The sequence below is a fragment of the Caretta caretta genome, chromosome 14 (assembly GCF_965140235.1).
Source record: "Caretta caretta isolate rCarCar2 chromosome 14, rCarCar1.hap1, whole genome shotgun sequence".
In the NCBI taxonomy this organism is placed as follows: domain Eukaryota; kingdom Metazoa; phylum Chordata; order Testudines; family Cheloniidae; genus Caretta; species Caretta caretta.
Window position 1 is genome coordinate 16,310,615 of NC_134219.1, and position 24,448 is coordinate 16,335,062.

The window sequence follows — 24,448 nt, forward strand, 5'->3', positions numbered from 1 at the left end:
AGTATGTTATATTTAAAAATTGAATGAGCTTCAGTCTGATGGTTTCCCAGGCATTTCAGGATATGAACCACACTAAAGGCCATTGTAAACTTTTTGTATGGTCTCCTACGACAATTGTCTTCCCTGTGACACAGCTGCAACTTTCCCTCCCTTTAGTAAATAAGGTGAGCCTCATCTTTCAGGAAACAAACAAGAAAATTGAATTTGCACCATCTCTTTGGTCAATGAAAGAGTTAACTCCACAGATGTCTTTTGCCATGAACATAGGTTATCAGGGAAAGAGAGCAGGTGTTAGAGTGGAGGAGGAAATGATGGTATGCTGAGGAGATAGTCACTGAGATGGGTTAGCCACTGATATGAATATTCTGACTGCTGTTAATGAGAGATGACTGCATGAGGGGGCATAGTGTGAACATGACAGGTAAAATGCAATTCCTCATTAGTCAAACCTCACTACCAGGAACTCAGCTGGAACAACTATTATTCTATAATTCACTCTAGAGATTAGATCTGCACTGATCTGCCTTGCCTATTCTTTATAGGACAGGCCATTTGTTAGCCATCTTACTCTACCTCACTTCATAGCTAGAGAGTAAAGGTTACCCAGCTGTGCATGATGGCAGCACATCTAGAAGGCGAAAAGGGAACCAACTGCAGATCCCCTTGAGCTCTCCAGGAATCGGGTCATGGCAGATCAACCGATAAGACAATCTACTGGCAGAGGAGAAGCTGGCATGCTAATGAGAGTTCTTGTTAAAGAGGTTTAACCTTCAGGAAAATGGCTCAAACATTGTGGGAAAGTCACCCCTGCAGCCAGGGAGTCCCATGCATGTACCTTGGGATGCCAGCATGGCACCTGCTGTCTCCTGGAAATCCAGCAACTGCTGCAGGAAGAGAATGGCCTTCAAGAGAGGGGGAAATAGAGAGGAAAAGTCAAACAGAATTCACATTGGGTTTCTTATCCTCCCTTATTAAACACAATGAAGATGCCCTCACCCACATAAAGTCAGCCACAAACCTGAAAGAAACAACAGTACACTCATTTAAAGTGGCCTTTAATAAAATCTTGTCAGCTCTCAAAGCACTTTATAAACCTACACAGGTACCAACTGTACAAAGGTCACCTGAAATGCAGTCATCTCCAGGGTGGAAGACAGCACCTCTTTAACTGTACACAGCTACACTACAGTTTAGGACTAGAAGTGAAGAGGAAGAACGTATTTAATAGTAAGTAAAGGGGGAATTTTGGCAGAAGGATGTAGCTACAGCTGGAGTTTGGCCAAGCCACTGAAGTTGGCCTCCCTTTCCAAGAATTACCATTTGATAATTAACATGTAAAAGAGGTCAGGGAATTGGTTTCACGGCATCTCCAGCAGCAGCACAGAGCCACGCTGGGACACCAAGCTGGGACACTGGTTCTGTAAAGACCGCCAGGGAAGAGCGCTATGTACTGAATCACCAACACTATATCCTGCAATTCTGTTTTTCCTGGAAGTCTCCCATCCACATACTGACAGTTACCATTCTGCTTAGCAATAAGAACAGGCATTTTCCAGGCTGTTGGCTAAGTATATGTTATATCTGTGCAGTGTCCAAGCACTGCATCTTATCTTCAGATCTCCCAGGTTTGGTGGGACACATAGAAACCTTTAATTGCAGCCCCAGCCTCCTGCATCCCACATACTATCCTAATGCCTTGGGCAAGAAATCAGTGCAGGAATCTAGAAACCATGAAACCTAATCTCTTAATGGAAGCCAAATAATTCCTCTACTGATATCAAAGACAGCCTAATTTAAACACATGCAATTTCCCTGTTGCTCCTGTTGAAACAGAGATACTGGTCTCTGGGGGACTGATGTAAGCAGGAAGAGAGGAGTGGATTTTACAAAGGGACGTTTCAGATCATTGCCACATACATTGCTGGTGAGTTCGTGAACTGTCCCATCTTTCGGCATGTTATACTCCTTGTCTGGATCATTCTTACAAGGGAGGAGAAAAAGATACAGATAAAATAGTTAATGAAAGTAAAAAAAAAAAAAATCAAACATTGCTTTTCAGGCAAGTTTATTGACAAGGTTGTTTTTCCAAGCTTCCTCAATATTGTCCTCACCCTAATGCTCACAACCCCATCTACTGGTGACCAGAGGCTACAACGTCAAAGCAGTCCATAGCAAAGGCGGAAAAAGACAGCTAAAGGCAAAACCTGCTTGCTCCAAAACGTATGGATTCATTAAAGACTATCTTACGGTCATCATAAGTTCGGTTCACCAATGTTAATGGATTGATTTAGCGAGAACTCTCCCTTTAGCTGGAGACTGTTTCAAAATTTGGGGCAGGTAAATTTAACTCAAATATTTTCTTATTTTTAAAAAAAAAAGATCTCAGGTCATTTTCAAAACGTATGTGCAGTCTTGGCTTTCCCTGTAAAATGATTTGCAGTACTGTGCATTAGGGACATTAAACAGAGAACTGCATTACAATGCAGGTTTAATTATAAATACATTTTAAAACAAGGGTTAGCAAAGTCTATTCCTCCTTACCCTAACAAGTCAGCACTCTGCATTTCTTTTGCAACTGATACCTAAGGCAATGAAGGGAATGCAGCTCTTGAATTACTTAAGTTGTTGGTAAGGTTGCCATCTCGCAGAAGAAACAGGAAGCTGAACTCAGGTCATTGTTCATTAATATAATATCGCCACAGTTCAGCCTGGTGATTGATTCTCTTAGGTTACTGAAGAAGAGACCAGTGGAGCGGCAGTTACCTTAATGTTGTCTGCAAAGTCCTCCAGTGCTTTTGCACCTGTGGTTTCCATGGAGGTGATCAGCCCTGGAAGCTTGTTCTTTGTGCTGGCTGCAGTGCCCTGGAATGGCCCAGTGCAGGGCATAAGATGTCTCAGTGAAGATGGCTGTCACTACCTCCCCTTTCACCCACCATCCAACCTTCCCATCATCCCTCAGGGCATCTCTCAGTCTCAATTCCCTTAGTGGTGGGACTTTGCTGGAAGAATATTTACAGTCTAGTAAACCATAGATTCTCATCAGAAATGCCACTGATTGGTTCAGCTGGCAGCAGAAGGGAAGTCCCAAATGAGCCTGGAGCTGAATCCCTATTTTATAATTTATTGATTTCCCCTCTTAAAACACTTGCAGCCACGAGGCTGCACATTGTGGCCACCAATCTCCAACCATGCGGGGGGAGGGGGCGGGAGGGTGACTCTTTGCTCAAACTGACCAGTGAGGGGGAGGAGGCAATTTAACAGCTGAACCCAATGCAATGATAAGGAGCCTCACCAAAGCTGGACATAGTGCCTGGCCCCTGGAGAGTTTTTTTGCAGCCGAGTGGCACATTGTAGTTTTTAAACCCATTTACAGCTGTTACAAATGAGCTTAATCCACCAATCTCTGACCTAAAAGAACCTCTATTTAACACTATCATCTGCTAGGCCCCTCCTCAGAACAACTAGCCTTTCAGATGATATGAGAAGACTTCCTTAAGAGCACATTCTTAACTAGATTCAATGGTATTGAAGATTAATGACCACAGGCGTGGTCAGAGGTGTGGTACAAGAACCTAGACATAGCCCGTCACCTGGTATCTGAGCTCCAAATTACTACTTTAACTGGAGAGAACTGTTACTAACTGATGCACGATTCTCCTTTCTCCAGGGATAGAGCAAACTGCCTCTGCATCATTCCCAGTCCTTGATGGCTCAGGGAACGAGAAACTGGGACTCCAAGCTGGGTCTACTGCATGTTAGTGAGTGGCACAACCATATTGCTGGTTGGGTTCTGTTCTAAGGTTTTTAATATTTTTGGCTATCGTAAAAGTCACTTAAGAACCACTACAGACAAAGCTGCAGGACTTTCTCCAGTCACCACCTACCTGTAAGACTTGATCAAACTCTGGCTTTGTCTGCTTCAGGTGTCTGAGGATGGGGAAGATGGTGAGCACAGCTGAATAGTCATGCCGAATGATGGCCTTCCGGGCTGCTGAGACAATGTTATCCCCCTCTATCATCAGGTTATCCAGAGACTCCTACAAGACAACCACCAGAAACAGGGAGATGCGTCTTCCACTCAGGAAGCACCAGGTGAACAGAGGGAAGTAGGCAGGGAATGGTTCTGCAAACCAAACAATACAAATCAAACCAAGACGATGAGCTTAAGGGACCTGAATGAGGGAGTCAAAGGTCTTCTTCTGGTGGTGCTCTGGGATGATTTCTGTCAGGAGCTGGTACTCGCTCTGGGCCAGTTTCACAAAGGCGCTAACACAGTGAATGTACGCATCAATCTCGATGTCCAACATGTCATCCCTCCCTGTGGGAACAGCACAAATATATGAGAGCCAGGCCCGTACTGATCCCTCCAGGGTCGCATTGACCCCACCAATGACATTTCTCATTCCAAGACCCTGGTTTACATACAGCTCTCTGGGTTCCCTCTGGAGCAGACAGTTCAGATATTTCACTTTAAAGTCATGTGCAGATGCGACCAGTCTGAGCACAGATCCCAAGACTGTGCCACAGATCCTGCCCCATAAGATTTGCTCCTGAAAGTTATACACACCCAGTAATGAGTGTGCATGGAGGTTTCAAGCTATGGAAAAAGGGACGCAGGAGTGCCATTTGCTCTCTCCAGCATCACAACAAAGCTTGTATTGGAGATGTTTGCTACCAGGACTGCAGGGTTGTGACTACATTTATTAGGGGTAGGAACAAGCTGTTCTAAGACTGGGAAGGGATGAGAGGACTGCAGTGAATTGTTCAACACCTTTTCTGGTTTTATTTTTAGTGAGTCTAAATGGTTTCCACCCCTCACGCTGATGAACTACTGCCATTGTGAATCGGCATTTCTGGGAATGCAACGCTTCCCTGGAAGACATCTGCTCCCCATGGAGAGCAGCTCACTACTAGAGTGCAGGAGAACATTTAAATCCTATGCTCCTGGAATGTCAGAACGGTTATGCATGAGATTTGCCACATGGGGCTGGATGTGCACACAGGACAGCCAGGAACTCTTAAATCCTCTGCTATTTGAAGAGTCTACCTGTATCTGCTACACAGCGAGAAAACCGGGGAGGGGCTGGCTTCTCCCAGACACTATACACAGTTCCTTTCCAACCCAATATCTGCGGCATGTGATGGAAATAGAGTCACTCATCATACCGATGGAAGTCCTTTAGGTCAGCCTGTAACAGGGATGCTCAAAGTCTGGCACAAACATGACACACAATTCTAAAATTGTGGTCTACAGACTAGAAAGGACCAAAATGGAGTATTGCATGCTGGGACCTGTAGTCTTTTGGCTCCTTCTCAGTACTGAGGAAGCCAGTAGCTGCAATCTGTTCCATTTTCTATGAGACAGGAACAGCCCTCCAGACAGAGGATAATCTTTGGTTGGGCAAAGTTTGGGCCCCCCTGCTTTAGAGAGTAGGGCATGCCTGCCTAGTAGGAACAAGTTCTCTTGAACAGACAAGAGTAAAAGCTTTATAACCAGAGATGGCCCCTGCTCCATGACTGCCCACATGGAAGGAAAGTCACTGGCTAAGAGACTCCGCAAAACATGCTGAAAAGAAGGGACATTAGCCAGCTTGTTATTACGACGCGGTACTTACCAGCAGCTGGCCCATGCTTGTCGTTCAGGGTATCGGAAAGGTGTTTAACTCGTAAATCATGCTCATGACCTAGTGAGATGTCAGCCGGCACAAACAGAAGGCTCAGTTTATCCAGGGTGGGTACAGCATGGATGCTCACGCAGGCCGGAAGCCACTTCAAGCTTTGGTTATTCAGTCTGTCAGAAACCTACACACACATGCTGTCCTGGAAAGCCTACCCATGTCCCCTCTCTGGGCACCATAGCAGGAGTAGCCCTTTGAAGCCTGAGGGGAAGTGTGAACCAGACATACAATTTGCCAAGCCCAAGATGCCCTTCACACCTCTTGGCACAAGCTCTACCTGAGATAGTGGGCATGGGGAATCCAATTTGCACATTGGCTGTTAAGAGCCAGAACTCAGACAGTCACCTCTGCCATTCAGTATTTGGGAAGTGTTTTTGAAAGGGTAATTGTAGCTCCTGAGGTCCCTTTTACAGTTGTGTGAACTAAAATATAGGTGAAAATATCTATATGCAGATGAAGTTGCAATCATTTCCTTCAAGCTGATCTCTTTATCGTTACAGGAATAGAAAGAGCCTGAAGATATTTTAAAGCAAGTGATCTCTCTGCTTGCCCATCTTGTTCAAGTCCCCAGGCAGACAGCAGAGCCAGGGACGACGTTTTGGGATGCAGGGGCAAACTTGCTTGTTGCTGCCTTTTGTGCATACCTCTGAGGAGGAGGACAGCAAATTGGATCTTGGGCCGGTGCTGGTCTGACACATTCTTATCAGGGTTGGAAGGGCCACTACCAATCTGAAGCCTTCTTAAAGTTCAGGCAAAGTGAAACAGAGACGGAAACACCAAGGGGGATGTCACTAAGGCAGAGCAGAGCTTCCCTTAGCCAGCCAACTGTATAATGGATTGACTTTTCCAAGATCAGTTGGCCCATGACCTTACAGAGCCAGCTGAAGAATGGCTTGCTACCCTGGTTTTAATGTTCCATTCCTTTATCTTGTACCATGTTTTGAGTCCTACACAAATTAACACTCTTCAATCAGTGTAGCTCCTTTGTCAAGTTACCCTACGATCCCCATAGGATAAAGGTTAACACTACCCACACAGTGGGGCTGTGGGCTAATGGAAGCCCTGCCTGGGGAAGTAGATCTGATATATAGTAAAGATCCAAGGGTGAAGAGTGAGAGATGTGATTACCTTCCATAGGAATGAGGTTAGAGGCCCCCTTTTTCCCATCTAGACCATGCTGAGAATACTGTTTCAGAAGGTTCTGAGCCTTCCGGATCGTGCCTGTCACCAGAGCCACAAAGAGAAGAGACAAGAAGACCTAGGAAATGAGTGAGAAAAAAACACCAGCAGCCCTCCACCAGTGCTAGTCATTGCAACCCAGTGAGATTATAATGGGCAACAGTGAGCATGCTCAGTACACACACACGAACCCCAAACTGGGTACCAGATGTGCCATCACAATGGCCTATCCAAATCTGTGGCTTCCTTCTTACTTGAGAAGGCAGAACTCAAACCAAGCATTGCGGAATCAGCTTCAACATGCTTCGGAGGTACTGGGGATGGGGGAAAAAGGTCAAATCCGCTGAGAAAGGAGGCCAGGAAGCATCCCTCCAGGGACACTGTGATTGAACTTGGGCACAAAATGCTTAAGACGACAATTCCCTGCTGTGTGAAAGCAGGTACTCACGATCAGTCCAAACCTTCATATTATCCACCAACAGTCCCCCACAAACCAAGGGCATCCAGTGACCTTTACTACACACCAAGAAACCTGACCAGGCAATTAACACTACAGAAAGATATGCCCACCCTGGGAGGTGTTTTATGAGCATGCTCAGTGTGGATCAACGAGGATTCTAACAGCGGAGGTGAAGGAGAATCTCTTGCAGTACAGGGCTAACAACAACAGCATCAGGCACCAGTAGCCAAAGAGTGATTAGGGCACAGAATCTTCTCATCCCCCTTCCCTAGTTCTAGAATAAAAGGGGGCATGGTGAAGCCAATCACCAGGACACTATCCTTTTGAGGAACTGCAAATCAATTAAGCCACAGAAAAAGACAATTAATATTAAAAAATACAACAGACAGCATTAAACAATAGCTGGTGCTGGACCCCCTGGCTAGGAAGCGCTGCAAGCACAAAACAGAAAGCATTAAAGTGTCAAGTGTAAACTAAGCACTGCTTACATATGGAAAGGTTAGTTTTAGCTCATGGTATGAACATTAACAGAAAACCCCACAGACACATACACACACGGACACCCCAAGGCAGATACTGCTGTCACATTGCTGCATGAATGTGGAACTGAAAACTTTGGAAAGGTATAAGCCGCTCTCTGGAGGGTTAACATGAAATGCAAATAAATTAACAAAAAAATCAAAACATAGCCAAAATACAAAGCAAAACTTGCACTTTTTATTTTAAAAAATCATAACATGCACCAACGCCCAACTTCCAGCAGCAACTCTGGCTGCCACATCACAGGTGCTATTAGCTAGTCTGGAGATCAGTGTTAAGAGAACTGGTTTACACTGAAAAGTGAGAAGTCTTATCCTAACCTCCTGCCAAAGTTTAAACTATAGGACAGGGCGTAGGGGTGCTAGCTGTTCCACCAAAGGACAATGGTAGCTTCCCTCTCCCCTTACCCAGGTGCTCAAGGGAAGGTTTATGCATGTGTGGATAACTGGGAGACACAGGAGGTAGAATGTCTTTGGGAAGATCAGGCTCCCAAATTGGGTAGGATGGGAGTGGGTTGAAGACCCCAAGTGTGTTAAGTTCACTTCCCAATTCTAAAACATTAACCCTTGAGTAAAACACCTCACTTGCAACATTTTCTTTTTCGGATTCATCCCACCAATTTACAAAATGGTCTTAACCACTTATTGAAAAAATCTCAATAGAACAAATTCACACGGTGGTAATTTTCTTACTTCCACACATTCCAAAGGCTTGGGAAGAGTCACGTCCACTTCCTATATTGATATCACTTACTCCACAGGCCTCTGCAGTATTTGTTTTTATGTAATCTTCTACCCAGATCCTAACTGATTCATCTGGGGCAGTTTTAAAACACACGAGTTCTTTTCATACCAACACCTCCAATTTGTTACAGGCACTTTCAGAAATCTTACTTACAACAGAACTTATTTTGTTGTTTCCAATGGCCTAAAATGTGTATGAATCCTGGAAACATTTCTGGTGGTCTCTGGTTTTATAAGCATTCGTGCAACCCCTCTCCCCACATATATTATAAATTGGAGTCAAATGTAAATTGCAGATATCACTCCTGCTGATCTGTCATGTTGTCAGTAAGAATGCATTTAGCATGCATGCAGCACACATCAGTAGGAATAGCTAGTCCTAGTGGCATGACCCACAACCTCTTGACATGCTTGTCTCAGATAAGAGCTGCGCTGTCAGTTGTGCATTTTCTCATTTGCACACAATCAATCAGATGCATTCACATTCAGACATAGCAAGTGTTTGTGTGATTATTTCAATGCTGCTGCATCCCTGGTACTTTGTATCACAATTAGGCCTTAATGGATTCTATTGAAGCCAAATGCCTGTGTTCTATGATTATTTCCTCTGATTAGCCAGCTTTCAAATCAAATGGGATAGTGCAGCAGTTACTAATGAAGGCATCAAATTCAAGAGCTGAGTAGGGATCTAACTGGGGACACAGAAACAGGCTATTCATCCTGCTGCTCAAAGATTATATTGCCTTCCGCATGGTACCACCTCCCCAACCGCTAGGTAAACTGGAACAGAAAGAAATTAACTGATATGAGCATAAGCTGATGCTTATGGAAAAAGGCCAATACACTCCTGGAGAACAGTCAAGGTCACCTCCAGAAAATTAATGAGCCTTTCCCTCCCACTAGGGTCAAATATAAGGTGCAAATTCTCAGACTGCTCTGCTGTCGTTTCCAATATGGCAGTTTCCCATCCTCTGAGCAGTTTTCTAATGCAACAGAAAGTAGCTGTGCTCCCTATTTCCTTGTGAATTGACAGCAGGGTGTCTGTAGGAGAGTGGGTGAAATTCAATGGCCTTTGTACGGAGAGGGTCAGACATGATGATCATAATGGTCTTTTCTGGACTTACAAGTCTATGAACACCCAACAGTTCTGGAAAGAGGTTTCTTTAGTTAGCGCCTCCTACTGGCTCTAGAACAGCAGTTAACACAGTGGGGTTTGGTGTACCACACAAAAATGGCAGCTTTTTAAAAGCTTCTTGCCAGCAGAGTGGCAGATGTTTTAAGAATGATATTTAGAACGGGGGATTTTTCTCGCTGTGCTGTAGCAATTTTAGGGCAAGTACCCCTTTGGAGCCCCAACTACTCTTGCTCTCTTTGATGCAGAGCTAAAATTTAGGAGTGGGAAGTGATCAGTGTTTTAAAAGGGCTGTAAAGCATTATGCCTCCAATGAAACATGTGACAAGTTCCACTCATTTGCCAGCAGATGCCTTCATTTTAGGTTAGCTTTAAGAGCGTCTCCGTCTCACGATGAAGGATGTTGGAATGCATTTCATTGAATCGCTGAAATTTCATTCCAAAGCTTTAGAAACCTTGTTCATTTTATCTAGCCCACAGCTGTGAAAAGGATCATTTTGGAGAACTATGAAGGCCTTACAAGTATGTGATGTGACCTCAGGAGGGTGCTGAAGTAGTATGTGGTACAACTGCAAAAGAAACGGTGATGGTGATACAAGACTGCATTGACACAACGAACAGGTATTGATAAAAAGCTCCTCAGAACCCAGCTTAATCCTGGTGGGTTCTCTGGCTTGCAGCCCTGCCCTCATACCTTGCCATCATTTTCACAGACACTAGCACCTTTGGACTTTGCTTAGCATGTGAAAGGGCTGTAGCACAGATTTATTTAGTGATTTATTCTTTGCAACAGATTAAAGTGTGGGTCAGGGTCTGTGCTGGGATATTGTTCCATTAGGACTGGGGAGCTCTTAACCTATATGCTTGAACTACCAGATACCCTCCTTTTAATGCTGCCTGAGATTTGATCTGGAGTTAGCTTTGATCACTGAATCAATGGCATAGAAAACATAGCAATTTCCTTGCCCAAACTTCAGAACTATGAAGATTAAAATAAGGGGCAATTAAACCCCAATAGAAGAATTTTGTTATGGAGTGCCACCGTTCTGATTTGGAGATTGGTTAGATCATCTCCAGAGCCGTCCCTGGAAGCTGATGAGTCTGTGGGAAATAAGATGGGCCAATGCCAGGAGGTGAAATAGGAAAGGCTAGGAAAAGATTTCATTTCTGGGTAACTATGCAGTTACAACACATGGCAGGTGTATTTGGAGATGGACAAGCCACTAAGAACTTGAGCCTGGTTCAGAGAGAGACTCTGTCCTTGTCTGAGAATATGGAAGACACGAATTAGCTACTATTATTTCTTGAGACTCACAATACCCTAGATGATCACTTTATTGGATCTCTATTTGACACATGTAATGTCATCTCCATTTGCTCATCTTCTGATTTGTTTCTGTAACCCAGAAACACAAATACAAACACAGCCACTGCTTGGCTTATCCTACAAACTCTCTGGCTAAACACAGATCTAGGCCAAAATTTCCAAAGTGACTAGTGGTATTGGGTGCTCAAATGGAGACCTTTTGAGCCTGGTTTTCCTGTATAGTTTCAAAGTCAGATGGTATTGAAGATTGGGGAGCAGATCCTAAATGTAAATCAGCGCAACTAGACTGACTTCAATGAAGGTAAACCGCTTTACGCCTACTGAGGCTCCAGTCCTAAGCCTTTTTTGCCTGTCTAGCTGCAGCTGTCTAGCACAGAAGTGCTAAATAACCAGAAAAAAAAAGTCTTAACATCTGCTTTCCTTATTGTAATTATTTGATAGAGCAGGTGTTCCCATCAGGGATGCAGAACACAGAATCAAGTATTATTATGCTTAAGAATTTGGGCTGGATTAAATATGGAAAAACACTGACTCCCCTTAGCAAAAATATCTACACCCACAGCCATTATCTTTCTGGACAGAGGTTTACATGATCTACTCCATCCTGCAAAACTCAGCAGTAACGCCAATGGCAAGAATGGAAATTCACACCTCTCCAGGTGGCTCTCTGGAGACAGGAAGAGAGCTGTCAAACTCAGGTTCACTGTAGCTGGTTATACAAGTCATGCCAAAACCTTCCATGTCTTTCATAGCTCTCTGAACTGTCAGCTTTCAGGAACAGCTCTGATGCATGGTACTGAATGTGGGGGTGCACGTTTTAATATCTAGTTATGTGGTCACCAGTTTTAAAGGTCTTCACTAGCAGATTTTCCCTTTAAATATCCCAGGCACACCCTTTGCTATTAGCAGGAAGAGGACTGACTAGGAAGTAAAGAGGGACCTGGCAAGCTGCAGAGGAGACACACACAAAAACAAAGTTTACCTGGAATGAAGACTGTCATTCACATAAGGATTATAAAAATAAAGACAACACAATTAAAATGCATACTTTCCTTCCTCCTCTCTGGGCCCTCCACCAATTGCCACTCCCTCCTCTCCAATTTTTTTTGCATATAGGAAGAGCAATAATCTGGGATCCATACTAGAAATAGCTACATTTGAAATGATTTCTTCTGCACAAGCAAACAAATTGCATATTAAGTAGATTGGACCAGATGTGCCAGAACCTTGTGAGTGCTATGTTGAAAGAAGATCCTAACAGAGGATCTGATATTCATTCTGAATTTGTAGGTGGTTCTTTTTTAGTGCTACTGAAAGTGTTAGACAGACAGCCCTGGAGAGTAAAGTCCTTACTCCACAAAACAGGGACAGTGGCGGGGGAAGCCTTCCCCACAGATATGCCATAACCATGACCTGGAGAGTCCATCTCTGGGGGGAGTGGGCAGTTCAGTTTCCATAGCTTGCTAAATCCTTGGTCTCTTTGCTCAGACACAGTTTTAGGATCACAGGACTTCCCAGACTGGATCAGGCCTACTGTCCATCTAGTCCAACATTCCATCTGACAGTGGCCAGAACCAGATGTTTCAAAGAAAGGTGTAAGAACACCGCAGTAGGCAGATATGAGTTAATCTACCATCCACACGGGTCTCTCCTCAGTGTCTAATAGTTAAAGATTGGCTTAGGCACAGAACCACAAAGTTTCCAAAACTGTTATTAATTATGACAACTCTGGATAGTTACAATATCAATATACATGTCCAATCCCTTTGAGACCAAAAATTTAGCAAAATTCAAAATGACTTCCTGTGGCGGTGAGCTCCACAGTTTAATTACATGTGGTGTTAAACAGTATTTCATTTTGCCTGTTTTGAATTTCCCACCTTATAACTTCATAGAATATCCCTTTTCTCTCACGTTATGAGACAGAGAGAACAGAAGTTCTCAATCTGCCTTCTCTACATCATTCACTACTTTACTGACTTATGTTCCCTCCTATATGTCTCCTTTCTAAGGTAAGCAATCCCAATCTTTGCAATCTCTCTTCATACAGGAGTGTTTTTTTAAAATGTCCCCTGAAATATGGACTGGATGAGTCAACAAAATAAGAGATGAAAGAGGGTCTATAATCTAGGAGCTTGACCCAATGTGAAAGTCCCTTATAAGCAAAAAGGTGTTTGCCATTCAACTCCCACCCACCCTGCTGCCTTCAGAACAACTTTTATGACTAGATGCTACCCCATGAGATGGAGAGGCACAAAGGAAAACTCAGGTCAGTGAGAGAGACACCCATCACAAACAAGTGGAACAACATGCTTGGTGGATGTTCTTTCGCATCAGGGCAGGAAACTGATCCTTAAATTCTGGAACTAACCTGGTCTCTTGATAGGCTTTTTGGTCGGTGTGTCCTTCCTCTTGTTCTGAATGGCGGGGGAGTACGGGATGCCTGTGGAGGAGCTGTTCTTACGGAAATGCTCCTTCAGACCTTTGATGGAGCGGTCGAGCTGGCTAGAGCGGATTTGGTAATAAACATTCATGAAGTCTAAGGAGACAAGACAAAGGTATGACCGGTAACCAAACTCAAGGCATTCTTTGCACAATGAGGATGCTGTTGCTGGATCTTTCCTGAAAACAGACTGCACAAAAGAGACTGACCTGCTTTGACTGGGGTCCCACATTCAAGTTCTTACCTATAGATCTGTCCTAGGGATCTTTTGCTTTAAAGAAATTGATCCTACATTGTACACTCTTTGGGGAAGGGAGTAAATTTGCTATTCTCTCTATTTAACAGAGGGGGAAACTGAGCACAGAAGGGTTAAACGACTTCCAAAAGATTATTATAAGCACTACGGAAAAATAGGATTTAAAAAGAATGATAAAATGGGTTGATACAAGGAATCTGATTTACACTACTCACCTAGAAATGCCTTTAAAAGACAGTCAGACGCTTTGCTACCATTCTTTGTCAGTTTCCAAATGCAATGTGATCTCTTGGCTCCTTAGCTGCAGAACTACCCTGAAAACAGACCTGACTGCTGAGAGGAGAGATAGCTTACTGGCCGAGTTCCACAGTGACACAGACAGCCCTCAGCAGACAGGTTTTGCTCTCAGCAAAGTGCAATAACATGGTTGATGGAGACCACTGGAGTGATCAAGATAAACATATCATGTATCACATATCTGCTTGTCTCAGAGATTGGCTCACTTAGGGATTCGTTTTAGTTTACCTTGGTTTCTTCCATACTCCACCAGCCAAAGGGAGATACGGACAATGTCTTGCAAGACACTCTCAGGGAGGTGTTCCAAAATCATATCTTCCTGCGTATCAATCTCATCATCCCCACTGATCAGATCCAGGATGAGGATTGGAGGAACTGGCTTGGTGTGTCGCGTCATCAGACTGCGGAATTCTGATTCCAGAGATTCCTTCCCCCTCTCAAACAGGGATTTCTGGAGGAGAGAGAGCAGAGACAAGAGAAACAAAGAAGTGTTTCTGCAACCTCTCCCAAAATCTTTAAACATCACCTAATCTCTAGCGTTCCTAAATACTGTGTACCACTGACATCTGCTACCAAATGCAATGTAGCCTATTGTCAAGAGAGTTTTAAAAAGTAAGGAGTTGGGAAAAACAAAGTCAAGGAATTACTCTACAGCTGAGCAGCACAAAACTTCATCCCCTGCAACCTCTCTAGCTGTTAAGGAAAAGGCAATAGATATTCAAAGGGAGTTCTAAGCATTTGCAATGATCTGGAAAGATGGGGTCACATTCTGCTCTCAGTTACACTGCTGCAAATCCATCGAATTCAATGCAATTACTCCAGGTTTCCACTGGGGTAACAGCAGATCTGGCCAATAGTATTTATAATAGGAGGTCTTGAAAGAGAGGAGGAAAGCGATCAATGGTCCAACATTAGTGCTTGGAATAATTGTTTCTGAAAGTACTGCCTCACCAAAATGTCCATAGCCCAGGTAGCTTAACAGAAGCTAAGTTTAGAAAGAAAAAAAATAAAAAAGTAAGATCTTACGAATTGTTCTGATTCCTTTCTTGTTTCCCCCACAATGCTTCAGTTGGGACAGTTTTAGCAGCTGAGATCTCAAAATGTTAGTTAGCAATTAATGCTTCATACCATGTGAAAGCTGGAATTTCAAGCTGCTTTCAGATAGTAAAGCCTCCTAGCTCTAACTGTTCTTGTGACAGCAGCTGTTAAAATAATGCCAGAATTTAAGTTGTGGCACAGAGCGGAGAAGGGATCACAGGTGGTGGTGAAAGAATTCAAGATAGCGATGAGCATATGGGATTAATTTAAGTGTTGATACAGTATTTGATCTATTTTAGGTACTTATATGACCTCGATTAGTGCAGTATATGAATGCTTCATAATCTCATGTATTTATCCTCAACTCACTGTGAGGCAGGGCAGTATGGAGTCTGTGGTGGAGCAGGGAACTGAACCCGAGTCTCCCAAATCCCAGCCTAACCACTGGCCTATCCCTCCTCTCATATCACCAGAGCTAGAGACTAATCTGTCATAGCCAGGATTTCTAGAAACCTAAGGGAGTTAGGCATCCAAATCCCATTAAATTAAAAGCACCTAACTCCCTTGGGCACCTTTGCAAACCCCAACCTATACTAGTTAGCAAAGCTCAGTTTCTCTGTTTTCAAAGTGCATGAACATTTGTTTCTTATCCTGGGGATCCATGGGCTACATTACCTCACACTACCAGTGTTTCATAATGATCCAGGAAATGAGCGTAGCAAACCCTGGATGGCGGATTAAAGATATTTTCTATCTTTGCTAGGAGTAAGAAATAATTTAGGTGCATGCAAGGTACATGCTTTCAGCTATTGTAGATCTTATTGGTACAGAATACTAGGAAAGCTAACAGTCAGGAGGTAAAGCATTATCCTTGCTAACAAATCTAATCGGGATCCTAAGAGAATGCTCCTACAAACAAACCTCACTTTGCCACTACTTGCCAATATGCTGCAGATGTCAGAGAAGCAGATGCCCACACAATACCCCTGGTTTTCAAGCACATTACATACCACCCGGTTCAGTTCTGGGCTGTCAGGATTGTTGTCCTGGAAATATTCTACAGCCTTCTGGATTCTGGCCATGCAGCCCAAATACTCCTCTAGTCTCCCCGTAGGGCTGAAATTGAAATAGTGCACGCATGAGAAAGACACCAGAAACCTCAACAACGGTTGGAACAAAACCAGTGAAGACCTCAACTCCACTTTCTTCAGTCAGAGATTAAAGGGAATTTTACAACTGCCTCCACTCACCGCCACCTCCCCCCACCACCCCAAATCACTAGGCGACTTAGAAAGATTTGCTTTAAAAAGACCTGATTCAAGCAAAAATGGCAGCCCACACAGCAGCCCATGGTCAGTGTACCACAGTGCTATGAGACTGGGTTCAATCTGCAGGATCTCACTTCCCAAGCCAGCAATTGCTTTCCTCGTTATTCCCACCAACACACTAAGCTCCTGGTGGGATGGGAGCATTTCATACAGCACCACAGTAACCCCTCTGGGCAACCCAAGTGCAAGCATCACTAGCTCCGTAAAAGGACACCCATCCAGTCCACGTTGGCTGGAAAGATGGAGGCAACTACAAGAAAGCAAAGTGCCACTGTAGAAAAATTTGGAGAATGGGAAGAAAGGAATGAACACAATGGATGGGAACTCCACACAGGGATCGGGTGCAGAATATGTAAGAGGACCCCAGTGTGGATGTGAGAGCAGGGTTTTACCCTTAGAGGTTTTGCTAAAAGTTCACGCTGAGTTTCCTCTGGGGTAGGCACATAGGTATATAAAAATACAAAGAACAATAACGAGATTTTTGTAGAGACCTGCCCAATCAACTGCCCCTATTCAAAACAGAGATGGGAGAAAGATCCGGCAGAGGAAAGTAGGGGCCTACTACTTGACTTACCCTTCCTTTATGATCTTCTCTGTGTCCTTAGCCACATGGTAATAACTAATGACATGATCCAGACAGGACAGGGTCTTCTCAACATTCTCCTGCAGACGTTGTAGATTCTCTGTCTGCTTATGTACAGGGATGATAGAGTTCTCCAGCTTCATCAAACGGCTCTCAAAGGAGGAGAGGATGGAAACCTAAACCCCCAAAAAGGATCAAACAGCATGGAGTATTTCCTTCCACATAAAACACAACTGTATTGTGGGCTAGTAGTTAGAACAGGGTACTTAGGAATCCTGACTCCCAGCTTCTATTCCTGGCTCTGCCACTGGCTTGCTTGTCTCCTTGGGCAGGTCACTTAACCTCCCTATGCTTCAGCTTTCCAATGCGTATATGGAAGTAATATTTACCCACCACATAAGCATATGGTGATGTTTAATTAGCATATGTATAGCACTCAAATCATCACACAAATTATTTGACAGCCTGGGAAACCTATCCAAAAGGAGACAAACTGTAGGTGCCTCAGGTCAGGGGAAAGGCTGAAGCAGAACCTACCGAATACTTTGCTCAATTGCACTGAGTACATTTGAATGAATCTTACAATGAAGAAGCCATTTGACTGATGTTCACAGCTCTGCTCTGCCATGGCTATTTGGCTGTCAAGAAACTCCAAGTTTGCAACCTACTGAATTGGCGGGCAGGTGGCCTCAGGAAAAGAGGATGTTATGGAGGAACAAAGTTCGTCAAAGTCCTTCCTGCTTTTCGCCAAGATCACCTCTGTCTTGTCTTGGTTCAGCACAATCTCTCAGCTTTCCCAATACCTAGCTGAGTTCAGGTCCTGGACAAAGAGCAGCTGAAGCCAAAACTTAGCAAGAAAGAGGGGATACTGGCATGAAAAGTATGTTAAGAACTCACCTCCTTTATATCACCCCTTCTGTCAGAGGTTCCTGCCATCAGATCATGACAGAGGTTTACAATGTTAGGGTTATTTTGGACATCTTGCAACAGCAAACAAAAATACAATCCATCCAGTCAGACTCAGATCTCGCTACAGCAATCCAGACTCAATTACTGACATTCAAAAGTAGGATTAAGGAGTGGTGGTGGTGGTGGGGATTCATTAGGCACAGAATGCAGCAACCCACCTGTTAAGCAACACATGTGCCCATGAGCACATCAACGGTTTCTCCCTGTGCATGGGCTCCCTAATTCATACCAAATCCAATTCTGGGCCTCTGTTCTGATGCGATAGATAACCAGTCACCTCTCCCTCCACAACCAAGATTACTAACATCAGCTACATTCCACTGACACTACAAAACTGTCAACCAACATGGGAAGGCTTATGAGCTTAGGAGACAGATCTTTCAGAGAGGAACTGGACCTAGGCTCCAGAACTCACTACCAGATGAGTTCAGAAAGATCTCTAAGTACATTGTATTTTTACAAATAAGTGCAAAACTCATCTCTTCAACTTAGCTTTCCAATAGCTCTTCACCCCTGAGCCCTGACACACAGAACATTAGCTGTTTTCCCTGCTAGCTGGAGAGAGTTTATTTCTATTGACATAGACTTGCGAGGTACTAAAATACTGAGATGAGGAGAGCCATATAGAAACCTAGATAGGTTAGATCAGATCAGATTGAAGGATCATTTGGACCCAAGTTTCCAGAACTGACAAGCTTGTGCCCCAATACACACTGTAACCTTTCCTCAAGATGTCTAATCTAAAGAAAGTACCTGTTGAACCCACAAGTTCCGCAAAGCCTATCCGACCCTTTTAACTTAATTTACGGGACTCTACTTACCATGTTTTTGGTGAGCTGATCACTCTTTTCAAGACTCTCTCTTATAAAGGACAGCGTTTCTTCTTCCTGTCATTGGAATGAAGTAGGATTCAATAGTTCTGCATGATAGGTGAATTTCAAACCTTACACAAAAGGGTCAAAGAATAAATACTTCTGTGCATTTCTAACTCCTGATAAAGAAAATGGCAAGTAATTTCGGTTGAGTTTAAAAACACATGCCTTTAATTAGAACAGAAAACTTAACATGATATAACTATTTTTTTAATTTCACTAAAGAGGTATCCTGGATTTAGACATTTGTCTCTGGTGTTACAAACTTAAACACAACAAAATAGTGCTAGTGGGTGAGAATCAACTGATAATCTACATACAGAGTAGCACCAGTTAGACCAGGGGTCTCAAACACGCAGCCCACGGAGTTATTTGTTGCAGCCCGCCAAGCTCCCCGTGCTCCCCCCCGCCCCGAGTTATTTCCTGCAGCCACCAAACTCCCCTCCCTCCCAGCGAGCCGCATCCCCGCTCCTCTGCCTACTTCCAGGTGCTTCCCACCACCAAACAGCTGTTTGGTGGCGCTTAGCGCTTTCCAAGAGGGAAGGGGGAGGAACGGGGAGCTGCACGCTCAGGGGAGGAGGCAGAGAAGAGGCGGAGCAGGGGCGGGAATTTAGGGAAGGGGTTGGAATGGGGGCAGGGAAGGGGTGGGGCCTCATGGAAGGGGTGGAGTGGGGGCAGGGACAGCGGGGGTGTCAATGAAGCAGCCCTCGGGCCAATGTACTAGTCCTCATGTGGCCTCGTGGTGATCCGAGTTTCAGATCCCTGAGTTAGACTATAGGTTTTAATTTGTTTAAAAATCAATTAACCCAGTGTAGCAAACCCTTTTAATTCAATTTAAACCTGTCTTACGCCTGGTCTACACTACAAATTTAGGCCAATGTGAGTCACCTTGTATCGACCTCGTTGTGCATGTGACTACATTCAAATTTGTCTCCCACCAATGGAAGCGCCCCATTACGACAAAGCAATAAACACCACCTCCCTGAACGGCATTGAGCCATGGTCAATGTACTGTGGTTGACAGTGCAAGCGTAGACACCACATGACCTATATTGATCCTAACAGTCCTCCAGCAGCTTCCCACAATGCTCGACATCGACTGCTCTAGTCACAATTGTGAACGTCACTGCATAGGGGGCATAGAGACCCGGAATCCCCGCTTTAAAACCCCCACGTATTTTCAAAATGCCTTTCCCTGAACTCTCAGCTTGGCAAGCACACCTAGCAGCTCTCCCTTGTTGTGTGCAACTGCCCAAGTGAACATGCCAGCTACACGCTGCTGACACACTCCAGCCTGGAGCAGATAGGATGTCCTGATCTTCTGGGATTGTGGGGAGAAGAGGCTGTAAAGGCACAACTATGGAGCAGCTGTAGAACCGTGGACACTGGGCATGCCGGCAAACGGACATGACAGGGATCAGCAGCAGTTCTGCATGAAAGCAAAGGAACTGAGACAGGCATACAGAGTGGCCAACAGTTGATCTGGTGCCAAGCTGTATACCTGCCGCTTTTAAAATGAGCTGCAGCCATACTTGGCAGAGACCCACCAGCACCTTGCAGAGCATCGTGGATACCTCAGTGGAGCATGAGGCACAAACCCCTACCATGACCGGCAAAGGAGGAGGAGGAAGAGGATGGGGGACGGGTGACCTGGTGGTCCAGCGATACTGCAAGCCAGGATTCATTTAAGACTTCACTGCAGACTAGTCAGTCCTGGCAGCCAAGCATGGGCAAGCCCTATTCACAGGAAGAAACCTCAGGTGTGTAAATGTATTTCCCACTAAAATCTTTTAATGAACAGATGGTGCCTGACTCCAGTGTAGCAGGACACAGGTCGTGACTTTTCATTAATTTACTTGTACTAGAAGAGGTAGTGGTACAATAGAGGTCAAGTTGTAATTTGCTGTTCATTCCCCTCTAGGGTTGGGAGCAGTGGGCCTGAGAAGCAGTTTGTTCATGTACACAGGGATGTCCCTTGAATCCTGCTGAGTGATCTCGATGAAACTTCCATGGAGGTTCTCTGAAATCCTCTTCCTAATGTTTCTAGGGATTGCAGCCATCTTTCTTCCTCTGCGGTAGGGCGCTTTCCCACGCTCGTCCGCAGTGACTTCGGCAGGCGCCATTGCAGTACACAGGCTAGTGGCATGGGCAGCTTCGGGACAGCTGTGCTCTCTGTGCCTTTGCTACCCTCAGGAGCAAAATAGCAGCTAAAATCACCGCTGCCAGTGGAAAACAGTGCCAGTGCTCAGTGCCATTGCCCTGCACTCGTACCCAGGGAAACGAGCTGAAATTTTAGTGCTTCGGGTAGCCGAACAATTTCCTCCTTGTTTCCCCCTCCCCACAGCTAGGACCACACAGCAGTTCTGGGTGGGGGCGCTCCAAAGCTGAAGTGTCAATAAGCATGTCTTGATTAAAACATTTGGAGAGCAAGGGGAGGGAGTTCTCAGTCTTAACTTCCACTTTCCGTTGTGATTATAAAAACAAATGACACCTCTGTGTGCTTTGTGTGTAGCTGCTCCCTTTGTGGCCTTGAGGGGTCCCCACTCAACACTTGGGAACACCCGACCATGATAAGGAGGAGAAAGAAGAGGACACGGAAGGACATGTTCAGCGAGATCCTGCAAGCCAGGATTGCACTGGATTGTGAACAGGGAGTGTGGAGGGTGATTATTGCAGACAGTACGGGAGAAGGAAAGAGCAGACAGGAGAAAGGTGCAGGAATCAGAAAGGCAGGTACACCAGGAATAATGGGACTTCTCCGGCAGCAAACACAAATGCTGCAGACTCTTGTGGACCTACAGGTTCAAAAGTCAGGATCTTGCCTCCTTTTGCAACCAACGGGGAACTCAATTTTAACACCTCCCAACACGCCCCTCAACATTCAACTTCAGGGGCCTTATCCCTACCCCCACATCTCCATACCGGGGGACAGTAAGGAGAACTATAGCTTCACCTACACAGAGCTGAGAGAGCCATGGTTGCTGTATGTGTAGCCAAAATGGACACAAATATTCTTTTCCACTTGTTAAATTCTGTTCCATTAATTTATTTCAGAAGTATTTATTGTACTTGTTTTTTATTGCATATTGTTTTTCTGCAGTGGTTTTGGTATGCAAAAAAAATCTGTTCACAACATATGCTACAGAATGCCTAGCCTGAATGAAAACACCCACAACTTCTTACACTACAGAGTGACAGAACTCACAGATTCACTGACAAAAACTGTGTAATCATTATAAATGTACAGCAAGCACCACAAAATTAACAGGTGCATTAACAGATAGCGTTATAATAGATGTACACCAAATATCACACAATTCCTACTAGTGGGGGCCTTCCTGGCCCCCCAAATTAGCACAGGGCACCACACCTCATTACTGTTGCTGACTGGTAAAATGCTCTTACAAGGCCTACCTCACCCACATAGCTCTGCACTGAGCTTTTCTAACTGCAGTTATGTCTAGCTACTCAGAACAGCGGCCTGCAGAGTTTATCTCCACCCCAGTGGCAACATTTCCCTCTTTGCTACACACAACAGGAGACAAACAAGCAGATACAACCATTGGGATATTTTTCTCACTGAGATCCAATCTGGTCAGTAAACAACATCAGCATCCCTTCAATCTACCAAAAGCACATTCAACTGTCATTCTAGACCTGCTGTGCCAATAGCTGAATCTTTTGCTGGTGTATGGCTCCAGGAGCCAGGGGAGCAAGGAGAAGGCTGCGTCCCTCAAGATCACTATTGGCATTTCAACATTGCCAATGGTAATCTGCCAGTCAGGAAAGAATGTCCCTGCCTGCAGCTTTCTGAACAGCCCTGTGTTCTTAAAGATGCGAGCATCAAGCACCTTCCCTGACCTGCCAACACGTGTTGGTGAAGTGTCCCTCATGATCCACCAGTGCTTGCATAATGCTTTTGTTGAGTTACTCTGTGGCAAGGCGAGCTGGTGCCAAAATAGGGAAATGCATGCTGTCCATTGCCCACTGCTGTTCAGGAACCCCATTGCTGAAAATCCATCTATGTCCTGCACACTGAGTAGCAGGAGACGATTAATGGCCGTGTACACTTGCATGACAACAGCCCCTACTGTGGATTTTTTCAAATCCAAAACAATTTCCCACTGACTGGTAGCAATCTGTCATTGCAAGCTGCTGCAGAGCAATCAACACCCACTTCTCCACTGTCACGGTAGCTCTCATTCAGATATCCCTGCGCTGGTGAGCAGGGGCAAGCTCAGCGCACAGATCCAGAAATGTGGCCTTTTGGATCCGAAAGTCCTGCAGCCACTGCTCATCATCCCAATCTACATTACGATGAAATCCCACCAGTCAGTGCTCGTTTCTTAGGCTCAGAAGCGGTGCTCCACTGTCTGCAGCTGCTTCGTGACCACCATTGCCAACTTTGAATTAATGTTCAATATGTTCCACAGCAATTTGTCCTCCACCAAACTGTCATATTCCCCCATCGCTGTGGTTCTTCCTGAAGCTCTGCAAATTTTGGAAGATCGTTCATCCTGGGTTTGCAATGCTCATGACAACAGCACAGAGCTGTATGGGCTCCATGCCTTTGTCAGAGATGATGGACTGTGAGAAGTGCCGCACGGGGTTGTGGGACTTTTTAAAAGCATGAAAATTATGGGATAAGGATGACATTATGGGATGGAGAAAGTTGCTTTATGGAAACTTGACCCCTTGCTCCTGGCCACCACTGCATGATTCATTTCTGCCTCACCATGTACTGCCACAATTTCACAAAAGACAGCAAGCTGGATGATGGTAACTTGCATACTGGGACACCTGTCCACGGTGCACCACACTGCATTGACCCAAGCACTCTTGGGTGAGTATGTGCAGTGATGACACAGGAACCAAGTATGCATGCACACGAAAGCTATACTAACTGTGGTGGCTTTAGGCTGACGTAACTTGCGTCAACCAAAGTTTGCAGTGTAGACATGGCTTATCAAGTTAGTTTATGCCTGTAAATTTAGGCAACAGACACAAGCTAAACCAGTCTTAAAGTGATAAAATTCTGCCCACACAGGGGGTTGCACCAGTTTAACTAAACTGGTTTAACTGAGGCTATTGGCATTTCAATTGTTTTTTCTCAAAGTCCAAATTTCTTGGTCAAGGTATAGTCCAGGTCCAGACTCCAGAGAAAAACAATAATAATGATAATAAAAAGAAAAGGAGTACTTGTGGCACCTTAGAGACTAACCAATCCTTTCGAAATGCAAACAGATGGACATCATACCAAAAGGACTGAAGGTAAAAATTGGTTAGTCTCTAAGGTGCCACAAGTACTCCTTTTCTTTTCGCGAATACAGACTAACATGGCTGCTACTCTGAAACCAATGATAATAAAGTAAATAAAAAATGTTTGTGGTTCATTCAAAAGCATCTGGCAGTCCGGAATTGGCCCCAGGCCCACCTATTGATTATCCCTGGTTTAAATTATCTTAATTAAACCGCTGCAAGTTGTGTGTGCAAACAAGGCTGGGGATCAAGAGTGAAACTGAACGGTCAGTTGTCATTGTCCAGGATCAGAGAAATGCAAGAAGTCACAAGAAATGAGTCTTCTCTTTGCAAGGGAAGCATCC

At 44.6% G+C, this 24,448-nt stretch overlaps 1 protein-coding gene across 13 annotated transcripts in view; it reads right to left on the bottom strand.

Annotated features, from left to right (window-relative positions):
* EXOC7 (exocyst complex component 7) overlaps positions 1–24,448 on the bottom strand; it is a 31,922-nt gene that overhangs the window by 6,592 nt on the left and 882 nt on the right. For 2 of the 13 annotated variants that reach the window (XM_075119294.1, XM_075119292.1), the window contains exons 2-14: positions 18,795–18,860; positions 16,996–17,180; positions 16,104–16,209; positions 14,284–14,506; positions 13,431–13,598; positions 12,042–12,053; positions 6,807–6,899; positions 5,616–5,684; positions 4,173–4,318; positions 3,885–4,037; positions 2,764–2,862; positions 1,918–1,980; positions 836–902 (exon numbers count right to left, since the gene is read on the bottom strand). In XM_075119294.1, the coding sequence (XP_074975395.1) occupies positions 836–902; positions 1,918–1,980; positions 2,764–2,862; positions 3,885–4,037; positions 4,173–4,318; positions 5,616–5,684; positions 6,807–6,899; positions 12,042–12,053; positions 13,431–13,598; positions 14,284–14,506; positions 16,104–16,209; positions 16,996–17,180; positions 18,795–18,860 (1,450 nt within the window). The remainder of the gene's footprint in view (positions 1–835; positions 903–1,917; positions 1,981–2,763; positions 2,863–3,884; positions 4,038–4,172; positions 4,319–5,615; positions 5,685–6,806; positions 6,900–12,041; positions 12,054–13,430; positions 13,599–14,283; positions 14,507–16,103; positions 16,210–16,995; positions 17,181–18,794; positions 18,861–24,448) is intronic. The other 11 variants (XM_075119295.1, XM_075119293.1, XM_075119297.1 and 8 more) reach the window with 6 other exon arrangements.